At 50.2% G+C, this 24,977-nt stretch overlaps 1 protein-coding gene across 1 annotated transcript; it reads left to right on the forward strand.

Annotated features, from left to right (window-relative positions):
* Positions 1-13,247: 13,247 nt before the first annotated feature.
* LOC132008357 (probable inactive 1-aminocyclopropane-1-carboxylate synthase-like protein 2) lies at positions 13,248-23,198 on the forward strand. Its single transcript, XM_059386873.1, has 14 exons — positions 13,248-13,798; positions 14,673-14,732; positions 15,189-15,259; positions 15,643-15,712; positions 15,962-16,028; positions 17,200-17,297; positions 17,559-17,636; positions 18,073-18,173; positions 19,231-19,320; positions 20,082-20,127; positions 20,221-20,362; positions 21,653-21,795; positions 21,883-22,036; positions 22,811-23,198. The coding sequence occupies exons 1-14, from the start codon at positions 13,277-13,279 to the stop codon at positions 22,891-22,893; spliced, it is 1,725 nt and encodes a 574-aa protein (XP_059242856.1). The 5' UTR covers positions 13,248-13,276; the 3' UTR covers positions 22,894-23,198.
* The last annotated feature ends 1,779 nt before the right edge of the window (positions 23,199-24,977 follow it).

Genomic DNA, 24,977 nt, shown 5'->3' on the forward strand with positions numbered 1-24,977 from the left:
GTGTTTTTATAGGAATGAAAGCAGCACCAGATTATGAATCAGGCCGGGATGTTGTCTCTGGTATAATTGGGATCAGCCTGGGTTTGGATTTCTTTCTTTCTTTCTTTTTTTTAAAGCTTCTTATTTGTGTCAACAGCGGAATGGTGCGAAGAAGTATAACAAGGCGAGGTGACCGTGCAGAGCACAGCTAGTGTGTCCTGACCCGCCACTAGCCCCCGATTCTAGCTTCTGTGCTTACAAGCTCCCTAGGAAGAAGGGACAGCTAGTGTCCAGGTTTTATATGTGGGGCAACAGAGACGCAGGGAGATCAAGGAATATGCCCCAGGTCTTCCAGGAACATGTAAAAGCACAAGAGATTTACCCCCAGGATCTGGAAAGCGCCTGGTGGCTCAGCTTCCCGGGTTTAAATCTCAGCCCTCCCTCATGGTCGCTGTGTGACTTGAGGCCTCCCCTCTCTGAGCGTTGTGTCCTCGCCTGTACAGTAGGGGTCATAACGCTGGCCTCACCGTTCGGGAGGACTCAGCAAGAGGCTGTGTAAAGAGCCAGGGGCAGAGAAGAAAATGAATTTTAGCGTCTTTCCTTCTGGGGACGCTCCCAGGTCGCGTCAGTTCCTGAAGAGGTGGGTGTCTGTCTGGCGCCCCAGGCATGTCTGAGGAGGTTCTGCCCCCTTGTTTATCTTGTCCTGGGAGTTGTCCTTTTTCCGTGGCCTTCGAAAATCTGAGGCCTGGATGGTCATGCCCTTTGAAGATGCCTCTTTTTTTTGAAGAGAGGAAAAGAGTAGGGAGGGAAAGAAGGGGAAATGTCGGGAGAGGTTCCACGGCTTGAGTCCCCGTGTCGTCCCTGTGTGAGTCCACATCCTCTGAGAAGCAGACGCCACAGCGGGAGTCAAGACATATGTATTTGTTGGAGGAAACACCTGTGAGGCATAAGGAGGGGGGAGGGGAAGGAGACCGAAGAAACTTCCGACGGGGCCATCCTGGTGAAGAAGAGAGAACGAAGGGGACTTGAGGCAAGAAGAGTCTTGCATTGCCGCACAGTTCTAGAAAAAGCTCAGCTAGGCCAATGGGGCATCCTTGAGGCAAACTAGGCTGCTGGAGGCACCTCCATGTCTCCTGCTAATAGGCTGGGCCGGTCCCCGTCCTCCACGGGCTGGCGGCAGCCTCGAGGGAGCAGACGTGGGCCGCAGGGAGAATGTGCTGGTGGATCCAGGCGGACAGGAGCTGGGGTGTCTGACCAGCGAGCCCCCCAGCAGGAGATAAATGCTCCTCCTCTCGGCCGGCACGCGCGCTGACTCGCCGCGCAACCCTGCGACACGCACTCGGGCTCCCCGAAGCTCAGACTCAGCATCTGGGAAATAGGGGTGACCATCATCGGATCCAGGGCTTTGGGTTCGTTTCAATTTTCTATCGCTGTGTGACAAATCATCCCTGGCATTTTTGGCTTAAAACAATGATTCCTTATTTCTCATGATTCTGTGGGTTAATGGGCCTCAAGTTGGGTCATTTCTTCAGCTTTAGCTTTTATTGCCAAGAGTACTCATGGGGCTGAAATCGGAGAGGCCCTCCTGGCTGGGGCTAGAAGGAGCAAGGTGCCTCTCACCACCCCCCAGGCTGTCTCTCCTCATGGCCTAGCCTGAGATTCCTTACAGCACAGCCGCTGGCTTCTAAGGCAAGCCTTCCAAGAGGAAGAGCCTCATGGCCTGGGCACTTGTCACACTCCTGTTTGTGCCATGCTGGCTAATGTTCCAAGAGTTGGAGAACATGGCGTGGCCAAGCCCAGAGCTGACACAGGAGGGGATGACATGGGGGCATTCGTCGTGGCTACCAGTGTTACTGGGTGCCCAGGGCTGTGGAGGAGGGGGCGTGATAACCTCGCTAAGTGCCTCAAACATGTGCCCAATAAACAGTGACTGGAACAGGATGAAACTATTTTCTGAAGGGCTGGCGGGGGGTGGGGGTAGTTAGAAAGAGCCCTCTCTGGCCCTGAGGGGAACTTAGAAGACAAAGGATTTCAGAGACTTAGATCTGTCCAAGAATTCCCAGGAAGAAGGGAGGTGGTAGGGACCAGCTTCAGGGAATCTGGGTATGGGGGGAGACCCAGCTCCACAAGCCAGGGCAGGCCACTCAGGGGACAAGAGGACTTCCTGCCAAGAAGTTTCCCGGTGGGAAGGATATCACACACGTGTTCTAACTGGAAGGAAAAGTCCTGTGGAAGCTCAGCTGGCCGACTCCTGGGTCTGCCGGGAGGAATTGGCTCCCTCTGGAATATTCCTTGTAATAGCTTTTGTTTCGGGATAGTGGCAAGTGTGCAGTAGGTCTCAGTAGCCATGGATTGAAAGAATGAAAGTTTAAATAATCAGGCGGGGGGCACCTGGGTGGCTCAGTGGGTTAAAGCCTCTGCCTTCGGCTCGGGTCATGATCCCAGGGTCCTGGGATTGAGCCCCACATCGGGCTCTCTGCTCAGCCAGGAGCCTGCTTCCCTCTCTCTCTCTGCCTGCCTCTCTGTCTGCTTGTGATCTCTGTCTGTCAAAAATAATAATAATAATAATAATAATAATAATAATTAAAAAAAATAATCAGGCGGAAGAACGGTCTGGTGGATAGCTGAACAGAATTTGGAAGGGGGGAGGCTCAAACTTATAGGCATTCCTCTCAACCCCCTTCCCTTCTGTCTTCACAGATGAGCAACTGATGCCCAGAGATGCTTATTAACAACTTGCAGCCACACAGTGTGGAGGTGGCTGAGCTGGGTCTTGAACCCTGGTCCCCTGACAATAGCTCTGTGTAGCTCATACCCCACCATACCCCTTCTAGAGAAAGGGACATCTCAGGGGATCACTGCAAATGGGGCCAGAGCACAAGCCGATGAGCTCAGTGTCTGCCAAGCTGAGACTGCCCCTCCCCGCCCCTGCAGGGAGCCAAGCCACCCGGTCACCCCACTGCTGTCCCTCAGCACACCTGGGGCCAAGGTCACTCGGTCTCCCTCCCAGGACCTGGAATCTCGAAGGAGACCCCTTCCACTTTGAAGTGTGGGTGACTTGAGTAGATAGTGTCACTGGAACATGAAACAAAACGCTTTTCTTTGTGCCCGAAGTGGGAAACTGAACCCCAGGCAGGGGGGGAGGAAAGGGCGGCCAGAACAAACTCCTCTTTGCCGGCCAGAGCGGGGAGACCTTGCGGAAAAGCAAACAGAAAGGGCCCAGAAGAGGCTGACTTCACTGAGCCACAGCTCTGGCAGGGAGAACAGCGTATTCATGTTGGAAGAGGTACTAAGTGCTGGCAGCATAGTAAGTGCTGGGAGGAAGGGGGACGCTGCCATCCAAAGAAATCTAGGCAAAGCCAGGAGCCGGAGGAGGAGAAGCTGGAGGGGGCGGCATTGGCAGGAGACGGGGGCGGCGGGAGGAAAAGAGCAGGGAGGCCAAGGGGGCAGGCGGCACACCGGCCTGTGGGCTCTCATTGTGTTTTCCCTGGCACGCCTGCTTTGTTTGCCCTGGCGTGCGAATCTCAGTCTTTGGGGGTTCTGATGAAAGCTGTGGTCTTGAGCATCCTTTTACCACCGAAGGTGTAGGGAGGTAAAGTGTGGGGTGGAAGGAGAGGCCCCCAGAGGCCATCCACAGCCCCTCTTAGACAGTGGTTCCTAATGAGTGACATTCATCCCCAGGCCCAACCTAGAGACTCAGGGTCAGCAAGGCTCAGGTGGAACTCGGCACTGGTTTTGGGGAAAAGCTTCCTGGGTGATTCTGATCTAGCCTCTGGTTGAGAATGTTGTCTGGGGGCTTTAGGTGAAGACGTTGGGCTTTCAAGGAGCAAATGTATTCCAAGCTAGCAATAAGAGCAAGTGAATCCAAGCCAGGAACGTACCTCAGGCAGCTGGAGTTATCTCACTGGTTTGGGATCCCCCAGCCAGCTCCATAAGGCAGTTAGTGACTCACATACCAGCTCTGGAAGATCTCTACTGTCTTCCCATCATGCTCAGATTAAAACCCGAGGTCCTTATTATCAAGGTCCACAAAACCTTTCGAGGTCCTTCCCTTAAATATAGCCTCAGGGCCTTTGCACTCACCATACCCTCTGCCTGGAACACTGTTCTCCAGAGATCCACATGGATTGATCCCTCACTCCCTGGGGGTCTTTGCTTAATTACCCTCTCTAAATAGCATTCCCTTTCACTCCGGATCCCCTCCCCAACTTGGATCTTTGTAGCACTTAGAGTCAGCAACTAGATTTATTGATCTATGTTGTTCATTTTCTGTCACCTGCTGTAGACGGTAAACACGGCGGGTCGTATCTGTTCTGTTGCCTTCTGTGTCACTAGCATCGAGAAGCATGTCTAGCACCTGGCAGTTGCTCAATAAATGTTTGTGAATGAATGAATAATGTGAATTTGCTCCTTCCTGTTGTCCAACAAGACACAAATGTCATTTTCCAGGTTTGTCTGTTTCTCAGAAACAGAGAGCTGATTTTTGGCTGTGTTTTTCCATGTAAATGATAAACAAGTAAACATGATGCAGTTACTTGCCACCTACTGTATACTCAGCCCCCATAGGCTAAAGAGAGGTATAAGCAAAGAGTTTCTCTCTTCGAGGTCTTCACAATGCAGTCAGGTGTGAGTGCTAAGGTCAGAACCCCTGGGTGGGCAGCTGCTCAGGACCTGGGACAGTCTTTGTTGTCTTGAGGAGCTGGAGACGTCAGAGGGGCTTTGTGGAGGTGTGCCCTTTGGGGAACAGGACCCAGGAGGCAACCATGTGGGAACTGGCCTCAGGTCCTGCCACAAGAAGAGGGGGTGGGTGGGCCAGACATCATGGCATTCCTCCTCCTCAGTTTCCCTAATCCAGGTGACCTCATACAACCTGGAGACCAGGCCAAACCTACCAGGACTGTTAGGGTACAGGTGCTGTGGCCCAGAAATCTGGGAAGAGAACACACTAGGCCTGGATTTAGACATGTCTGGAGTCAGGCCAATTCAAGAGGAGTCATCTTGGACAAAGTTGAGGAAAACTGGCTGGGCCTCAGTTTCCCCATTTATAAGGCAAGACCAAGGATACTTTCCTCACTGGGTTGCTGGGAAGCCCAGAATGTCAGCTCTGGACTCGTGTCAGCAAAGAGAGCCTCTCATTACAGACTCCTGGGTTCTGGCCACAAGGATGCACAGGCCAAAGTCTTCTCAAACTTTCTGAGACTGCGTTCCATGGCTGTCTTTCTCTCAGATGGGTCAGGGGACCATTTGCAGTCCCCTCCCTGTCCTGCCCTCATTTCTGTGGCTACCAGGCTCCTCTCTCTGAAGTGGATCTGTGTGTGGCCAAGTGGCTACTGCAGAACTCCGGGAGCTGAAATCAACAAGCGGGGAGGTGGTGGGACAGCGACGCCTGGTCCTTGAGGGAAGAGCTCTGCCTTCCCCCACCTCCCACTGTCTTCCCAACGTGGAAAGAGAACCCCAGGGCCCTCTAAGTTAGGCCAAGTCAGATGCTGGACTCAGACTCTTGCTTTTGCTTCTGGAACAGAGATGCCAAAAGGAGCTGGGGAGGAGGAGGAGGAGTGGAGAGAGGGAACAACAGTGCTCCCCCCATCTGGATTCTAACCCCACCACTGATGTTTTCTAGTCTTGTGCCATTGGCCAAGGCAACCCACCTCTCTGAGCCCAGGGTTCCTGTCTGCAAGCTGGAGACCCCAGGAGAGCCTCAGAGCCCAGGGCTGCAGGTGGGTAAGAAGGGGTCGTGTGGCCCACCCCAGCGCGGTGCCTGAGGTGCCCTTTGCCCAGGCTCCGCGGCGCACGCTACGTGCACGGCACCTGGCGGCTCTCGGAGGGCACGGCCCATCGCCCACCCTCCCTCCTCCTCTCACCCCAGCGTCACCGCAGCTGTGGAGGTGGCAGCCCTGTGTTCCGTGCCAGGAAGGAAAATAAGGGTTTAGCGCCCCCTCTTGGCGGGTCCTCGTTACAGCTGTTGTGGTCGAAGTGGGGGCCCCTGGAGAGGGGCCCATGCTGTGGCAAGTTGTGGGCGATGCCCCACAATGTCCATGTTGTTGGGAAATGAGAGTTTTCCTCTGGGAAAGGCTTCATTCCACTGTCAACATTCACCTGATGCCTACAGTTCATTGATTCCCTCAATCCCATCTCAATTACTGGTAAATTGTCAAGACTCTTGAACAAACACTAACCAAGAACCAGCTCCCCTGCCCCCGTGCCTTGGAACAATGGAAGAACCAGAGAAGCTAAGTGCAGAGGCAGACCCAGACCATAGACAATTGCATTAGGGTATTCAGTCTTCCGTCCGTCCATCCATCCATCCATCCATCCACACATCCAACCATCTCTCCACTCATTCATCCACTAATGTTACTTCCCTAAGGAAGTAAGGGCCAAGCACAGTTCTTTGTATTTGGGAAACATCAGTAAACAAAATAATTGAAGACCTTTGCCTTCACGGAGTTTATGTTTTAGCGGGACTGAAAAGAAACAATGCATATAATGAGTAATAAAATGTGTGGTACGTTTGGAGGGGAAAATTGCTGTAAAAACATGGCAGGTAGAATGGAGCGAGGAGGCACCATGGTGTGGTAAGGGAGGCTGTGGGCTGTGGAACGAAGTTGGTGGTCATAGTAGGCCTCTGGGAGAAGGTGACGTTTGAGCAGGGACAAGGCAGTGAGAGAGTGAGCCCACTGGGCATTGGGGGCAGGGCCGTGCAGGCCCAGCTGGCGCAAAGGCCCAGAGGGACACTGCCTGGCTTGTGCAATTTCTACCCTCAGTTTGGGTAAAGTGCGTGGGATCTAGGGTGCCGGCCCTTCAACTTGTCTGGGGAGTCAGCGAGGAGCATTCCTTGGAGCAGGTGACGCACCCGTGTAGACTTGAAGGAGAAGCAGAGGTCTGCTGACCAGGTGAGTCTGTGAAAGGGCTCGTGGATGCAGGGAACAGTAGGTATGAAGGGGCAATGAGAAGTCATGGCATGCAGGTCAAGTTAAGGGGGGCCAGCATTTGGGCTCGTTGCAAGCAGGGGGCCTGGGAGGGGTGTGCAAAGAATGAGATTAGGGAGGTAGTCTGTGATTGATTATTCTAGAGTTTGATATGCTACATGAGGGAATTTGGATTCTGATGGTGCAGATTGATGGTTGGGTTGCTGACAGTGTCTGCTCAAAACATTTTGCTCACTTAAGTGCTTACTTAAAAAAAAAAAAAAAAGAATTTGAATGCACCGAGGGAGGTCATCCACGCTGCAGTTAGCCAATGTCCTCCCCCGCCTACCCTGTGCCTTAAGCCAGCTTTGCGCGTTTGTTACTGTTGTGTCCCCGAAGATATTTGACTTTATAATCCCTGTGGGGTGAAGGGGAGCCATGGGAGGATCTTGAGCCCAGGAAAGATGGGATCAGACTTTTCCACTGGGAGGTATTCTGGGGCTTCCGGGAACCAAGGACCTTTTCTTTCATTCCAAGAGTCTTAGGGTCTAGCACAGTCTAACATAGGGTGTAATACATGCAGTATGGGTACATAATAGGTACCTAGTGAATTGGTTTTAGTTTTGTGTGTGTGAGTTTTTTTTAAAGGTTTTATCTATGTATTTGACAGAGAGAGAGAGAGATCAAAAGTAGGCAGAGAGGCAGGCAGAGGGAGAGAGGAGGAAGCAGGCTCCCCGCTGAGCAGAGAGCCCGACGCGGGGCTCCATCCCAGGACCCCGAGATCATGACCTGAGCCGAAGGCAGAGGCTTCAATCCACTGAGCCACCCAGAAGGGATGGGCCATCAGCACAGGCCAGGTTGGGGGATAGGTGAGGTCCCAGTCCTCTGGGGTGAGGTGCCCACCCAGAGCCCATGCTTCCTCTCACCGTGGAGTTGGCTAGGGCAGCATCTCTCTAAGAGCTGTCCAACACGACCTGCCATGTTTGCTTTAGAAAGTAGACTATGGGGCCGAGTTACAGACCTACTGAGTTGACACCCTTAGTGGAACCCAGGCATTTGTGCATTAGACAAACACCCACTAACGTCGGAGAACAGTCACAAGGCAGGGTGTTTTCAGACCACAGGCTGCTTTTGGCCTTGTTTCTGTTTGTTGACCCTCAGGGGAAGCGGGACAGGAGCTGCCCGGAGTGAAAGCGATAAGCTCACTCGAAGAGTTATGTGGTGGTTCTTCCTGCCCTCCCATTTAGTGTACATCCTCCCCCTCAGCCTTTGCACCACCCTCCAGGAGGTAGGTTTCATGACCTCCCCTTTAACCAGGAATCACTGAAGATCTGAAAGACCTGGCGAGATGATGCAGTCAGGTAAGGCTGGGGGATGGGGGCCCGTCTTTCTGGCAGTCATTCCCAGGGTCTTTGTCAAGTTGTCTACCAGCCCTAGGTTAACCCGATTCCCCTTGGTTCTCCATCATGGCCTCTCCACAGATGGGGAAAGCTAGTAGCTCATTTGTTCTTAATTGAGATGTGGTTCTCAAATGCTGGTAGTACTTGAATCACCTGGAAGCCTTGAGCTATTCCTTGGGCCCAGGCCTTAGCCTACTTCCAAGAGCCTCCTGCTCTTTTATAGCTCTCCAGGGGGTACCAATCCTCCAGAGTTTGAGAACCGTGGCTCCACGGTTCTGTTATTCCTTTAAGGGTAACTTTTTTTTCTTGGCTGCTTTTGAGATGTTTGCTTTTTGTAATATATATATATATATATATATATATATATATATATTTATCCTAAATATATATATGTCTATATACATATATATATATGTCTATATACATATATATGTATGTATATATGTAGATTTCTTTATTCTAATTTGCATTTGTTGGGCTTCTTGAATCCATGCTTTGGTGTCTGATTATTTGGCACTGATAAAACATCTTATTCAGATTGCTTCTGCTCCATTTTTCTCTTCCTTTGGGACTCCGAATGAATATGTATATGTATATTTTAGATCTTCTCATAGCTTCTCTTAACTTTCCTTTGTATCTTTCACGTCACATTCTAGAAAGTTTCTTCAGGCTCTTCTTCCAGGTTACGAATTTTCTCTTTACCGAGATCTAGTATGATGATAAACCCTTACGTTGAGGCTTTTCACTTTTGGTCGTTGCATTTTAACCTCTAGAATTGATGACCAAAGGGACAGATTTGGAAGAAAATAATTTCCAATCTGCCGATTTTCAGACTTGGGTTTTTATCTCCTTGCAGAGAAAAGCAATAATGTTACAGTCTACTCTTATTAACTGGAGTCCAGTCAGTCTTTCTGTTGTCTGCCCTGGGCTCACCTCATGCTGTTTGCTCGTGTGTCTGGATTTTGTGTTCTGGACACTGTATTTGAAAAGTGATCCTCTGAGAAATGCAACTCTAAGGTAACCACTTCCAGAGTATTTACCAGCTTCTGCCCAGGGAATCGGAGTCACGAACAATACAGGAGGACAAGTTTGTTGGATGAAGTTAATCCAACTCCAAAAATTGAGATCTCCTGGGCATGGTGTCGTGAAGCCCAGCAGCTGTCCATGCCAGGACTGGTTTTCAGCCAGCTTACTCTCATTCCCAGAACTTCTGGGCTCAAGTGGGAGGTCTGAGGTTTAAAATCCTGGCTCTCCTGTGGGACCGTGGAAGTGACTCATCGTTGTTAAGCTTCAGTTTTCTCACCTTGAATTGAGGCATCTTTTTATGTTATATATTGAGAAACTGATGCCCAGACAGGGGAGGTAATTCTTGCCACATGCTACAATAGCCGAGCAGGAACTCTAAAATAGAACCTAGGATCTTCAAGGCTGTTTTTACCTGAGATTTTAGTTTTGCGGCTTGTGTTGAGTGGCTGTATTTTCTCCACACCTTGCTTTCCCAGCACGTAAAGGAGACTCTATAGTCCTTATCCTACTTACCATAATAAGAAGGACATACCTGAATTAGGTCAGAGGACTGGGATGCAGGCGAGGTTGGTATATGGCAAAGAAAATGAAGGTTGGAGGGCAAGACAGAGCTGGAAAAGCTTGTAGGGTACTAGGAAGAGTGACAGCAAAAGTTTCCTTCCAGAAAGGGTATACCCATTTGCTAGCATTGCAAACGAACCGGAGACCAGCTTGCTCCTAGCTCATTTCACACGTTCACCCCTTCTCAGCTTCTACTGTTTGTCAGCCTTTATAGAGGGCTGTTGCTATCCACTGGGCTGGTTCTGAGACACAGCTTCTAGCTGTTCTAGAAGGTGCCCCAGAGTGTGACTTAACAGGTAGATGGTTGGAAGCTGGGGAATATTGAAACCAAGGGTACGTGTAAGAGGACTTGAGGAAAGGGTTGGTTTACCTAAACAACAGACAATTTAGGGACATTATTGCCTTTGTGGGCCAACATCTTTCACAATAGATTTTTCCTAGAGAAAAGACAAATCTTCGTAGAGGCTTAACTGCCAGGTTTCCTCCTGGCCTTGCCACATTCTCACTTCCTTACTAGAAAATACATGTTTCCAAGAAAATACACTTCTTTCAGGTACTTGCCTTGGCACCTGTTTGTTGTTCCATAAGCCTGTTCCGTCAGCAGCATCCTGATTGCTGTTTTCTTTGGTCCTAGAGTCGCCAGCTGAGATGGGTAGATGGGGCAGAATCGTGGAACTTTGGTAACATCAAGGACTCTCAGGGCAAGAAGTCCAAGACAGCTCCTAATCCAGCCAGAACTGGGATTATTGCTTAAATTCTGGGGCCGCGCGCTGGTCTAGTAGACACTACAGAGCTGTGAGATCTTTTATTTTTGTTATTAAGATGACACAGATCAAGACTCTCAATATGTGAGAGTCCGGACCTGGAAGAAAGCAGCCCCCCCCACCCCCGCTTTCCTCCCATTGCTAACTTCTTTTCCATTGAAAAGAGATCTTGTCCGCCATTGTGGCCCTTCCCACCAGCACTCCTCAGGGCCAGCAGAGATGACAGGCACCACTTTTTGGAAGGCAAAGCCACAGGAATCCCTCTTGACCCTTAACTACCCCTCTGTGCTTTCCAGGTATAGATCTCTCTTGACTTATGAGGGGTTATGTAATGATGAACCCATTACAAGTTGAAAATGCATTTAATTAACACACCTAAACTACTGAACATCACAGTGTAGCCCAACCTACCTTAAATATGCTTAGAACACTCATATTAACCTACACTGGGGCAAAGTCCTCTAACAGTCTATTATATAATGAAGTGTTGAATATCTCCTATGATTTACTGAATACTGTACTGAAGGTGAGAAGCGGAAGGGTTGTCTGGGTCCTGGATAGTTGCAAGCCGGTTGTTGACCTTCGTGGTGGCGGGGCTGACTGGGAGCTGCAGCTCATGGCTGGTGTCCAGCATCACGAGAGAGAGAGGGTCGTATCGCGTATCCCTGGCCCAGGAAAAACTTCAAATTCCAAATTCCAAGTACAGTTTCTACTGAATGCATATCATTTTCGCACGTTGTAAAGGAAAAAAGAATCATAAGTTGAACCCTCCTACATCAGGGGGATGTCTGTATCCGGAAGGACAGTGTGACCTGCTTACCTGCAGGGTGGAGAGCCCCATTCACATGACTTTCCTACTTTTTTTTTTTTTTTAAAGATTTTATTTATTTGACAGAGAGAAATCACAAATAGGCAGAGAGGCAGGCAGAGAGAGGAGAGAAAGCAGGCTCCCTGCGGAGCAGAGAGCCCAACATGGGGCTCAATCCCAGGACCCCAGGACCATGACCCGAACTGAAGGCAGAGGCTTTAACCCACTGAGCCACCCAGGCGCCCCGACTTTCCTACTTTTAAAGGAGGGAATTTGGGCTAGAGCAGAGTCTAGGTGAGTCTAGACATGAGGGTTTATGCTGGTTCTAGTTCTTCCTAAATAGCATGCATGTTCCTGATTCTGGTGAGGGAAGTTCTTCGTAGCACTGACTGCTGCTGAGAGGTTGGCGCCCTAAGTCAAGACTTGGCATGACTTTGTCCGTGGTTGCACCTGGTCATCATTCCATCTCCTCTCGCCAAGTCCTTAGTGATGGCTCCTCTCCTCATGGACTTGGCAACATCTCTGTGGTTGGGCCTCTCCTATTCGTTTTTACATATGTGCCAGGCACGGTGCTAACAGTATCGTGATGAAGACTGAGCCGGGGAGATCCTGAACGAGGAACAGTATTGTCCTCTGGGGGAAGTTACTCGTGGCTCTGGGGCTCTCACGGGCTGATGGGACATGGTTGGAAGACATTGGGCAGAATGTCCAGTATTTGGATACTTTGAGACTTTAAAAAGGTGTTTCTTAGGTCCTCCCCATCATTTTGACTTCTCTTCAGAGGAAAGTTTGGTTTGAATAGGTAGAAGTTCTCAAAGTAGAGTCTCAGGAACTTGTTAGAACTGAAAATTCCCAGCCCACACCTACAGAACGAAAGTCTGGCAATGAGGCCTCTCCACCCCTGTCCTTTAGAAGTCCTCTGGATGATCCTGGTGAAGTCTGAAGTTCAAGGGCCACGTAGCACGCCCGTGGTTTGTAGGGATGATAGTCTAAGGTGGCCATCACTGGGAGCAGGTCAAAGGCATTTATAAGGAGGCGACACAAGGAAGGAAGGGAAAGGCCAAGTTTTGAATATCTGGTATGGCCAACTTTGTAAAAAGAGAAAAAAAGAAGGGCTGTTGTTCTCGAGTAAGGGATGGCAAACTTTGTCCATACAGGGCCAGAGAATGAATATTTTAGACGTTGTGAGCCATATGGTTTGTGCCCCACCTATTCCACTCTGCCGTTGTGGTATAAAAGCAGCCAGAGGTGATACAGAAGCACATGTGACTGTATTTCCATTAAAGCTTTCTTTGCAAGAAGAGGTGTCTGGATCTGGTCCTTGGGCAGAGTTTACTAACATCTAGTCTAGCAGAATAATTTACTCATGCTTTTTATTTCCTTTCTGTCTCTGTGCCTCCTTCTCTGTCTTCCTCCCTCCCCTTCCCTCTCTCTTTCTGTCTTCAAACTCCCTTTTTCTTAGAACCCAGTAAAGCAGGAATTGCTCTAATTGAGGCACAGGGTGGAGACTCCCAAGCCTACCTGTTGAGTTTCCCCTTTTTCTCAAAGTGGGCCCTGATGCTTTTTCTCAGAACACATTTTAATGTCATTTGAGTACAGTGTTCCAGTGTCTGGGCTCAGGGACACTTAAGCATTGCCCCTTGAGTGAGTTGGTAATTCTTCCTGCACTGACAGGGGTCTGTACCCAAGGCGTGGAAGTCGGAGGAGGCGGTGGGAAGCCTGAGATCAGGCCTGAACCTGAGGGTCGAAGAGCATCTCCTTTGCTGCACTGCACAGTCTCTCCCTCTCTCCGCAGGTTCCAGCCAGCCTGCTGAGGCCGAGACCCAGAGCATGAGTCACCCATCAGACGCCGTCCATCTGCCCTGGGGTCAGATGGGCAGTCAGGGCCTCGGAAACCAAGGCGTCCACACCCAGCCCATGGAGATGATGCTACACTTGAAGCAGGCCATCGAGAAGCATATGAGGCAGCTCGCCACCAGGCACCAGCAGCAGGACCTGGTGCCAGAGGATAAGAGGCCTTATCAGGCCCCCGGGGAGCAGGAAGCCCTCCTGGGCAACCTAATGTACCAGTTGGTCAACCTCCTACAGTCTGGCGCCACGGATGGCCCAGGGCTCCAACCGTCCTGCCCTTCTCTGGATGTGAAGGGTGATGCTGGAGGTGGGCAATGGCAATGGGCCCAGTCATCCAGGCAGCCTGCCCAGCCAGGTTACCAACTGAATGACCCTGAAGCGACATTTGTCAGCCAGCACCTGTCCCGCCGTGGGATCGACATCTCTGCCTCCTACCAGGCCAGCTTCCAGGACTACAAGATGTACCAAGGAGATAAATACCATGAGGACGAGAACACCTTGGTGAGGATGCGGGGGTTGGGGGGTAGAGGGGCGGGAGGTACATCTCCTCAAGGGCCCTGATCACTAGAATTTACGGAACCCTGGGCTCTCTCTCTCTCTCACTCTCCCTAGCTCCACGAAGTAGACGCTATTATCATCTTAGAGATCAGGTAATGGGCGCAGAAGCACGGTGACAGTGCCCAGAAAGTTAAGGGCCCTACCTGGGTCCTCCCTGCCCTTCCTCTGCAAGCTTTCCCTCAGTCCTTGCTCTTGGCCACTAGGGGTCACTGTGGTCACTGTGGTTACTGTGCTCAGCCAACCTGCCCTGGCCAAAGGGAGTCTAGTGCTGAATGTAGTCTGCCTCTGGAGAAAGGAACATTAATAATAACCTGAGAGAAGTAAAGGGAGGCCCGCTTGGGTGGTCTGAGGTGTATTAAAAGTTGAATCAGCCAGTCATGGGCATGAGACAGGCCCTAGGGTCAGGCAGATGGAGTTCTGTCCACCACCAATGTCCTGTGGCTAGTGGGGTAGTCTACCATTCTAAGCTTCACTCTCTTTAAAGCGAGGACCATAATAGAACATTTCCTCGGGAGTTGTGAGAAGTAAGGGCACTGCATGAGGCACTTGGTCTAGGGTCTGGCACGTGATAGGAACTCAGAGACTGCTCTCTGGTGTATAAGCACTGTGTGGCTCTAAAGGGGGAAATTGAAAGCTGTACGATTTCTGAGTCTGTGACAAGTTTTCTGATGCTTGAGGTTGTTAGACATGGAGTGAACTGCCTCATGGGGCGGTGAGATTTCCATTTGAAATAATCTAAGTTGAGCGCTTACTAGAATGTTCTAGGAGGTCCCTATAGGGCAGGGCAAGTGGACTGATCAGTTCCTTCCATCTCCAGGGCTTCATTAACCTTGGCCTCAGTGAGAATAAGCTCTGCCTTGATCTGATGACTGAAAGGGTAAGCCAAGTCTTGGGCTGTGCTGGGACCCACTGTCGGGTTCAGTCCCCTCTAGAATCTTTCTTAGCATGCGGTAGATATATGAATGGGACTTAAAAGTGTAAGGAAGGGAGTGGGGGGGGGGGAAAGCTTATAGAATAACACATCTGACCTCCTAGCTTGCTGTGTTTAGGGATGTGCTATGGCTGGGTCTATGGTGGGTAGGCTGCCAAGGGAGCTCTGACCCAAGTGTAGGGTTGGGGAGGTCGTCCAACAACAGTCCTCAGTGAGTTCTCTTTGTGTAACCTATGACAGGAGGATTGGGGCCTCCATTCATGAAGGGGCATGTGACATGACTCCCTATTCTCTTCTGTAAGACCCCAGGTTGTAGGGCAAATACCCATACGCATCCTAGTGGTAGGATGAGCCTGTTGGTCATTCCTGATCTGGCTGTCCTCGTGCTCTATTTGTCAACAGTTGAGTCAGAGTGATATGAATGTCATCGAGGATGTCCTGCTGCAGTATCCTGATTGGTCCGGGCATCCATTGTAAGCAACTTCCAGATCTACAGTCTTGTGGCCCCCAGACACCTGTTCTCAGGAAGGCAAGGACCCAGGGCGCCAGATTCTTGGTTGGCTACCTCCCTATTTCTTTGGGTAACAACTTCTAGAAAATGTCTAGAGTGAAACCTCCTCAGGAGGGAGCCTGATGTAGTAGAAATAGCACCGCCCTATAGTTCAAAAGGCCTGAGTTCTTGTCCAAACTCTCACATCTATTGTCTGCATCGCCTGGAGAGTCTATAGCATCAGTCGATAGCCCTGTGACAGGAGGTTGGATGACCTGCTCTTTGGAAAAAGCTGTAGGCTAGACGTTGACTAAGGCAAGGCCCCCGGGTCTGGGTACCACCAAGTCTGTCTGGGTCTACCCACAGCCTGCGGGAGGAGGTGGCCCGGTTCCTGACCTGCTATTGCAAGGTACCTGCTCAGCTTGATCCGGAAAATGTGAGTCCGTTTCCCAGCCTCACTGCCACCCTGGTAGAGGGTATATTCTTGGGGTACTCCCTGCATTTTCTAGAACCAGCAGAGACCCTCAGGGCCAGGGCAGAGCCAAGGCCAGTGGGTCCTGGAGGAGACCCCCTGGAGGAAGAGGAGGTTCCTGTTGCCTGTTCCTCCTAAGGGGAGGGAGACGAAGGAGTCAGACCTTCTTACATGGGGTTTGGCTTTTGACTTCTGCCTTCTGTGCATCTTCAGGTAGTTGTTCTAAATGGCTGCTCCTCCGTATTCTCCACACTAGCCATGGTTCTGTGTGATCCAGGAGGTAAGTCAATGGACTCTGATTTCCCTCAGGAAATAGCACTCATGGGCATTGGACCTTAGGGAAAGAAGGATATCTTGACTCAAAGGCCTTTCCCCGGATGTGCTGGAACTTCTAGCCCGATTCAAACATCTTCCTACTATTTCCATAGGAGGGATGGATTTGGGTCCCCATTTAATATGGAAGGAAAATATGGGACAGTCCTCAAGGAGGTGTGCCTCAGAAAGAGTGAGAATTGGAGCCAACTCCATATATTACTGGCTGGGCTTCTGGACTCAACCCCAGTACGGAGAGCCCTGGTAAACTAGCCTAGGCCAGTTAGATTTCCTAACTCCTATCTCCCTTGCCCCCCCCCCCAAAATAAATAAATAAAAGAGGGGCAAATTCATTTTAGATCAAATAAGGCCAAGGGATGTGTTCCCAGTCTCCCTCCTGACAACACCAGAGCGAGAGCCTCCGATCTTAGCTCTGGATCCGTAGAAGGAAGTTACCCTGATGGCCAGTTTCGCTCAAAGGAGTATGTCCTTGGTTAACTCCTCCATGAGGCCAAAAGAAAGGGAAGGAAAGAACCCAGGGGCTCATCAGAGGCAGGTAGCCGAAGCCATGCAGAGAGATGAGCGCCCTCTCTGGGCACGGACCTCAGCCTCTCATGGTTGGACAGGAGCTGGGAAGATTTGCTGGATGACTAGGGCTCCACCCGCTAGCAAGCTGGTTTGGGTTTTTAACCTGGATTCCGAGCCATTCCTAGCAATATTCTTCCCCTCTCCTTCCCCAGTGTTCCCTGAATAATGTTTATAAGAATGTAACCTTGGGGCGCCTGGGTGGCTCAGTGGGTTAATCCTCTGCCTTCGGCTCAGGTCATGATCTCGGGGTCCTGGGATCGAGTCCCGCATCGGACTCTCTGCACAGCAGGGAGCCTGCTTCCTCCTCTCTCTCTGCCTGCCTCTCTGCCTACTTGTGATCTCTCTCTGTTACATGAAGAAATAAAAAATCTTTAAAAAAAAAAAAAAATGTAACCTTTACAGAGCTAGAGGCCAAAAATTAACTCCCATGTAGGGGAGATTGCCAAACTAACCTCTGTCTGTAGTGTTGCTTCTGGTCTGGGGAGGGGGGTGGCTGGCAGTTTCCCACCAAGAGCCCCCGGACTGACGGCATTGTCTCCCTGCGCTTCCAGAGGCCTTTCTGACCCCCACCCCCTTCTATGGCGGCTTCGTCTTTAGTTCCGGCCTGTATTCGAAAATTGAGCTGATTCCTGTCCACCTGGACAGCGAGGTCAGAATGGGGCCCCTTCCCCTGCTCAGCCCCTCCCCACCAGGCAATGGAATGTTCCAAGGGCATTTGGAAGGTGTAGGGGACCTCACTCTCCTCCCCTATAAGTGATGGTGGGGGGTGGAGAATGGAGAAATTAGGGCAAAGAGGGCATGAGGGACGGCAGCCCTGAGAATGAGGGATTGTGCGGTGTGTAGAGGAGCGAGGGACCGGTTGCTTGGAAGCATTCAGGTAGGCAGTGCTCAGGCAGTGTCTGTCTTCCAGAGCACGGATGCGAACCCCTGTCCGTTCCAGCTCACCGTGGACAAGTTAGAGCGAGCTCTGCTCGAGTCGACCCTTGCAGTAAGGAGGGACCCATGTCTTCGCGGTGGGTGCTGCTGCCCCTGAGAGGGGCTGAGTACTGAGACCCAGGACCACGTTCTCACCGAGGTGTTGTAGGCTCCTTCTTCGGAGGAGGGGGTATCCCAGGGGCATGTCCCTCTAGGAGCTCTGAGCCCTGAGCCCTGTCTCTGGGGGCCGACCCCAGAGCTCCTCCTTGCCCCGCTCTGTGTGGGCAGTAAGGGAGCTGCGTGCTGCAGATCCTAAGCTGCTGAGATCCCAGCTAGACGCCTCGGGGAGGTACCCAAAACTAGGTATCCTGACTTGACCTTCAGCTGAACCTGAGGTAGATGTGAAGGACCTGTTGGGTTCACCTCAGTGATGTTTTTTGGGGGTTTTGTTTATTTGGGGGCTTTGGTGGTTTTGTTGGTTTTTTGGTTTGGTTTTGTTTTTTTTTTAGGGGAAAAAGGTGAGAGGCCTCATACTAATCAACCCTCAGAATCCCCTCGGAGACGTCTACTCCCGAGACTTACTGGAAGAATGCCTGGGATTTGCCAAGAGGTGGGGGTTCCAGTCCTTGGGACTAGACGAAGTCCCTGAACAGGGTTCCTATCACTCATGGCCAGGAAGCTGGAACCAGATGTAATCTATCCCAATATTCTTACTGCATGATACTCACTGAAATTGAAGTGGAAGAAAATGCATCCACATGCTTCAACCAAACATTTTTTGCCTTGCTCCCCTGTCCCCCACCCGGTACAGACACCCACATAACAATTGTAATCTGGTTTGTTGTTTTTCCTCTTTTTGTCATGTAACCACTTTCTCCCAGCATCCCTTTCCCATCTACTTGGCCTGAAGCACCGAGGAAGCCAGACTCTCAGACCTTGTGGGGTGAAGACGTGTCCCCAGAGAACCCTCGTGTCCCATTTTCACGAACATGTTACCATCGGTTTTCTCTGGAGTCCTGAAATAGCCCTATTTGTTAGGGGTGCTAATCTCCCATTTTCTAGAAGAATCACACTTACGCAAATGTCATAACTCTAGTCCAGACCAATTCATGGCACAGCATGAGGACAAGAGGAAGAACCTGGAAGTGTGTGGGCTGGAATCTGACAGAACTAGGATCAGATCCAAGCTCGAGCACCTGCTAATTGAGGCACTCACTTTGTCACAGAAATGGTTTCTTCATCCATGCAGTGGAGATACCAGCTCTGCTTGGGAGGGTTGTTGGGAGAAGAAGCAGGGTGATTTGTACTAGCACTTAGCCCGCTGAAGGCCACTGTCCAATCGGCCCCCAGGTGGGAGCTCCTGATTATACTAGATGTAAAACTCTTGGGGACACAGAGCCCTCTGCATTGCATTGGTCTCTGCTTGACGGCTGAAGGATTAGATGTTCTCTTGACTGTCTTTGGGTCCTCTTCCTTCTTACCTCTAAGCCAGGTCTGAAGACCCCCCCTTCTGGTGTACCCTCCTTATATGTTACTGTGTCCCTTGGAAGGGTTGGATGCGCTGTGGGAGCAGCATGTGAACGGTCTCCAGAGAAGCCCATGAAAGAAAGGGACTGGAGATGGGAGAGAACCTAGATAATGTTCTCCCTCTTTGGCCCAACCTGCAGGTACAACCTCCATGTGATTATAGATGAGATTTACATGCTGTCTGTGTTTGACGACTCTGTCACATTCCACAGCGTTCTGAGCATGGAAAGGTGAGTTTGTTGGCCTCTTCTGGAGTTGGGAATGTGAGCCATGAAGTTCCTGCTTTTGCAGGGTGCGTTCATGGGCCATATTCTTGATTGGCTGTGTACTAGGAACTGGAGCTAAGTGCCTCCAGGAGTGTGGAAATGACCAAAGCATCCTCTTTCCTCCTAAGTATCTTTTTACAATGCTGTTTTGTACATGAGATAACTTTGAAGGTAAGGTAGAAAGCACACTGTCAAAAGTCTACATAAAACCCCACAGAAGGTCAGGGTAGGAATTTCTTGATAAGTAGTGCATAGGGAAAGAAGAGAAATAGAACACTTTCTTAAGGGTAGCGTGTGGCCTTAAGATAGGATCCCAGCAGCTAAAGCAAGGCCAAGGCCATGCCTGGCAGAACGTACAGTTTTACCCAAAGTGGGGCAGTTAGAAATAGGTGAACACATTTTAAAAATGGTGGGTGGCCCACGTGTGTGAAGAGCTCATTGCTAGGAAGGTGGCTTTGGACCAGCAGCAGGAAGGTCATGAGTCAGGCCAAGGGGGCCAGACTTCATTCAGTGGGCACTCAGGAGCTCTTCCATCTAGTTCCCCAAGGATACCTTTTGCTGACTCCCTGGCTGTTAACTGGGGCAACTGTTTCTTGAACTTTGGGCCCCAGAGGCTCTTATTTCTAGGCAGGACCTCAAATCCGTTTTCCTCTCTTGTCCTCATTGACCTCAAGTCTTCATCCTTTCAGTAGTTCATAACCTTGATTGTACCATCTCCTCTCCAGTTTGCCTGACCCCAACAGGACCCATGTGATCTGGGGCACCAGTAAGGTGAGCCCCAGCTTCCTGTCCTTGGGTAGAAAAGGAAAGGGGGCCAGGAGATGGGCAAACCAGGCACTCCTTCCCTTACCTCTTTTCCTCTAGGATTTTGGCATCTCTGGCTTCCGCTTTGGTGTTCTTTACACGCACAACAAGGAGGTGGCCTCTGCTGTGAGCTCTTTTGGCTATCTCCACGGTATCTCCGGCATTGCCCAGTACAAGCTGTGCCGGCTGCTTCAGGACCAAGGTAATGAGTCCCATCCTGGGCTGGGATCATGGCTAGGCATCATGGCTATGGGGGAGTTCCTGGGTCTTCTTGGGCCACTGACATACCTCTAGTCCACCAAGAACCTGTTCGCGGACTTGGGCTTAATGGTGGCAGGACAGGAAGTTTGAAAGCGGGCGGGATGCTGCTAGGTTTGTGCACTAGGGCAGAGGGGGAAGGCGGAGCTGCTGGTCTAAAACACAGATGGGCTTTCGTGTTTGGCTGCCTGGGAGCTCGAGCTCTGCCTGGAAAGGGCAGAGGCAAATTGTTCTCTAAGGCTTGAAAGACAGAAACCCAATGCAAAGGTCAATTTTCCCTCCCCAATACCCTGCTTGCTTTGGGCAAAGATGACCCCAAATGCCACAATTCCTTGAAGACCTCATCTTCCAAGGTGGCCAAAGGAGAGCTACCATTTGGGCAAGCTGGTGTGGCTAGACCTATGGCACCTGGATTCAATTTCCTCCATGGATCACAAGTGAATCCTGGCTTCAGAGGAAACCTCCCCCTCCCACCTCATTTGTTTAATGCCATCACCCAAACTTAGATAAGGCCCCCTTTCTTTAATTCCCTATAACAGAGCGGATGCCAGGCTGGAGGGTTTAAATTAAAAGCTGGGATATAATGATACAAATTAATGTAATTTGATAATCTGTTTTAGAGGCAATTTGCTTTCAGCTTTGGCAGGGTGGCTAAGAGAAGTCCAACCAGATGGCCCCATGCGTGGTGCCAGGCCCTTTGATATGTGGCAGAAACCAGGTTCCTGGCCCCTTGGACACAAGTTCTCCACCTTGGGCACCTGGGACTTATCTGGGGAGCTTAAATGCTGATACGTGGGCTCTATCCCCAAAGATTCCAGTTTTGATCTGCAGGTGTAAGCTGGGCATTGGGACTTTTAAAAGCTCCCCAAGAGGTTCTAATGTGCTACCAGTGCTAAGAACAACTGGGTAAAGAACCCCCCACCCCCCAGCATATCTAGGTTTCTCCAAGTCCACTGCGTGAGCCTCCGAATATCTCCCCAGTTGGCAACAGAACATCTACTTTCTTCATTGTCCCCCTTCTGGGGGACTCTGATTCTGTGTCAGGGATGTCAAGCCAAGTGGAACATTCCTACTGACCTACTGAGAAGGTGTGCTGGGTATGGCTATCCTCAGCCCAGAAAGAACCCAGAGTCTGGCTTGGATAGAAATCCCAAAGAGGGAGCATCTGATAAGGCTCCTGCTGGCAGATTTCCGCTACCAGAGCCCTGACAGCTCTCTTCCCCGACCCGTCCAGAATGGATTGACACAGTGTACCTGCCCACTTACCGGTCCAGGCTGCAGAAAGCTCATAGATACATTACTAAGAAGCTGAAGGCACTGGGGATCCCTTTTCTCAACCGTGGCTCTGGCCTCTACATCTGGATCAACTTGCAAGTGGTGAGCTGTGGGAATGAGGCCCCGGTATTCTGGGGTGGAGCTGCCTGGTGTGTCTTCAGCTCAGCTCTGTCCTTCGGCCTTCCCTAGTACCTGGATCCGTGCACCTTTGAGGAAGAGCTGCTGCTGCATCACCGCTTTCTGGACAACAAGCTGATGTTGTCCCGCGGCAAGACCTACACATGTAAGGAGCCTGGCTGGTTCCGCATTGTCTTTGCGGATAAGCCCCTCCGGCTAAAACAAGGTGAGTGGTCCCAACCTCAAGATCGTGGCATCCTTCAAAGATGCTCCATCAGTTCCTCTATTGCCCAATTCCTGGATTTTCCCTCTTTTGGGGCCTTTAGCAGCCTGTAGCGCCAGCCTGGCTGTAGCATCTACTTTCATGTCTTTGAGCTCCTTTGCAAACAGGAACCGAGAGGCACTCGAACACCGCACCCTTTGGGTCTGTTCTGTGCCTGTCTGGAGTGGGGCATTGGGACTACCCACAAAGAAGTGGTATACTGCCCTTGTGGGACTAGTGGTGTATGGCCGGGGAGATAGACCAGTAGAAGACCTTGGGGGTCCCTGTATGTTCTCCTGTGGAGTTCAGATTCTCCTCTGAAGGTTATGGAGACTCCGACCTTCATTTTGCCAATTTTCTGTTGCATCTTGCCACATACTGGATACTGTTCTATCTCTGGGAACAGAACCGTTAACGAGAGAACATTTATGTCACCGAAATACCTTTTGGAGAATGGACTGAGCAAAGAGAGGCAGATAGAAAACCCGATGAGGTCAAGGGCATGAGCCAGGTTCCTGGATTTGATGTAGAGCTGCAGGTGTCCGGCAGGCAGATGCTGGGGTAGTGCAGCTTAATGAGAGCGGCTGGAGCCGGAAATCCATCCTCAAGAAGGGAGGCTGAACTTCAACATCCCTGAGCAAGGCACTCTGCAGTGGTCTGCCAGGATCTGGGGATGTCTGGGACCCACCTGCAAACTCACTAAATTTTTGTGTCTCTGTCCCTGTTTGGACCCTCCAGCCATGTACCGGTTCTACCAGGTGCTGGAGGAGCAGAAGCAGCGTCTGAGAGTGAAGCAGCTGGAGAGCACACAGAGAGAGTAAGCGGTCGGCCTCCCACCCAGAGGCTGCAGCCAGGCACCTGCTCAGGGATCCCCTGACGGCGGCCACCGGGCCAAAAGCAGGGGTTTGCACCTGGTGCTGTGACTGAGCCACCCATGGGCTCCTCCAGGAACGGGCTCCTCTGACCCCGTCATCAACCTTCTCCAGCTGAGCATCTGCTGCTTTGGAATCTTTGCATCTTTTTCATCTTTGCTAGCCATCATAGGTGTATGTGAAATGTTTTTATGGGGATTGGGGTGGGGCCTTGCTGGGTCCTGATTTTGGTGGTTTTATTTTTGTAGGCTGCATCTAATAAATTTCATGTTCTTTCAAATTCTAGGCTTGTTTTCTTTCTTTACACTCATTTGTGTCAACTCTGGGAGATTTTTTTTGGGGGGGGGGTCTCTTTTAAATTCTAAGGCAAGTTGCATGTGAAGAGTACTGTCCAAGGAAAAATCAAAAAGCAGTATTACAGCAAATCCTGATTCTTTAGGGTATATCTATCTATCTATCTATCTATCTATCTATCTATATCTCAGATAGTGTTCTTTATAAATAGACACAAGGAATTCACTGGATGAATGAGGGAGCCCATGGGACCAGAGAGAAGATGAAGACGTGAAAGAAGAGAAGCAGAGGGGGACCTGGGACATCAGTAATGAGGGCTAATAGACAGTCAGGACAGTCAGGACACTGTCCTCATTTGAAAGGGACAGTCATGGAAGGGGTCAACTATTTTGTCTACCACTCAAGATTTGAATGTTTGAGTGGAGAAAACGTCATATCTCCCTATCCATGAGCATGGAATCTCCTTCCATTTATTTAGGTCTTTAATTTCACTCGGCAAGGTCTTTGTGGATTTCAGAGCACACATTTCGTCCTACACACATCCTGTTATCTCTGTATGATGCTTTTCATGTTCTGCTAAAGGTATTGCTAACTTCATTTTCTAATTGTTTGCTGCTAGTATGAAACAACTGATTTTTGTATCTTGTATCTATCAAGAGCTTTGAAGGCTCTGAGATTTTACCCTACTTAAAAACAGCTTTCGAGGATGCTAGCAGAAGACATGAGAATACTGGGTCAGAGATAAAGGACAGCTTCTTACTCACAGTGGAATCAGAGAATCAGCTTCTGGTTCCCCAAGCCCTGCTTTCTAGAAGGCAATGTGAGGAGGAACCACTGATGCCTGCACATGAAGTGCGGTGTCCTGCAGAAGAGGAAACCCAAGCTTAAAGAACAGGATTCTTGGCCAATGAGCAGTAAGCCTGCCTGAACTTTGGCCCCAAAGGAGACATTTTTATCATCCCGAATAATAAACCTACCCTTTGCTCTAGAGGAAGACATTATCCAATGCTGTTCACTCTAAATGTGTGTGTGTGTGTGTGTGTGTGTGTGTGTGTGTGTACCTCCTTGAAGAGAGCCTAGAACAAAGACAGTCAGTGCCCCTCCTTGTAAGACAGACAGAAACATGAGAGACCTAGGAAGAATCCTCTCCTGACAGTATCTTGTGATCTTGCTAAACTCATTATTAGCCTTAGGAGCATGGCGGGGGAAAGGGAGATTTCTTTAATTTTTTAATGTATATGATCATGTTGATTATAAATAAAGACGATTTTCCTTCTTCCTTTTTAATGTTTCTCATATTTCTTTTTATGTAAGATTTTATTCATTTATTAGAGAAAGAGAGCACGAATTGGTTATGGGACAGAGGGAGAAGTAGACTCCCTACTGAGCAGGGAGCCTGACATGGGCTCCATCCTGAGATCCCAGGATCATGACCCTAGCTGAAGGCAGATGTTCAGCCAACTGAGCCACCCAGGCGCCCCAATAATTTTCCTGTTCTAATTGCATTGCCTAGAACCTCCAGTACAATGTCAAACAAAGATAGTAAGGGAGGACATTCTTGTTCTCAATCTTAGCAGAACTGAGGCCACTCTTGATCCTTTTTTCTTTTTTTTTTTTTTTCCTAAGAAGAAGCAGGGAGCCAGAGGGAGAGGGGAACAGAGAATCTCAAGCAGGCTCTATGCCCAGTGAGTAGCCGATCTCATAACCCTGAGATCATGACCTGAGTGGAAATCAAGGTC

Source organism: Mustela nigripes, unplaced genomic scaffold (genome assembly GCF_022355385.1).
Source record: "Mustela nigripes isolate SB6536 unplaced genomic scaffold, MUSNIG.SB6536 HiC_scaffold_148, whole genome shotgun sequence".
Lineage (NCBI taxonomy): Eukaryota > Metazoa > Chordata > Mammalia > Carnivora > Mustelidae > Mustela > Mustela nigripes.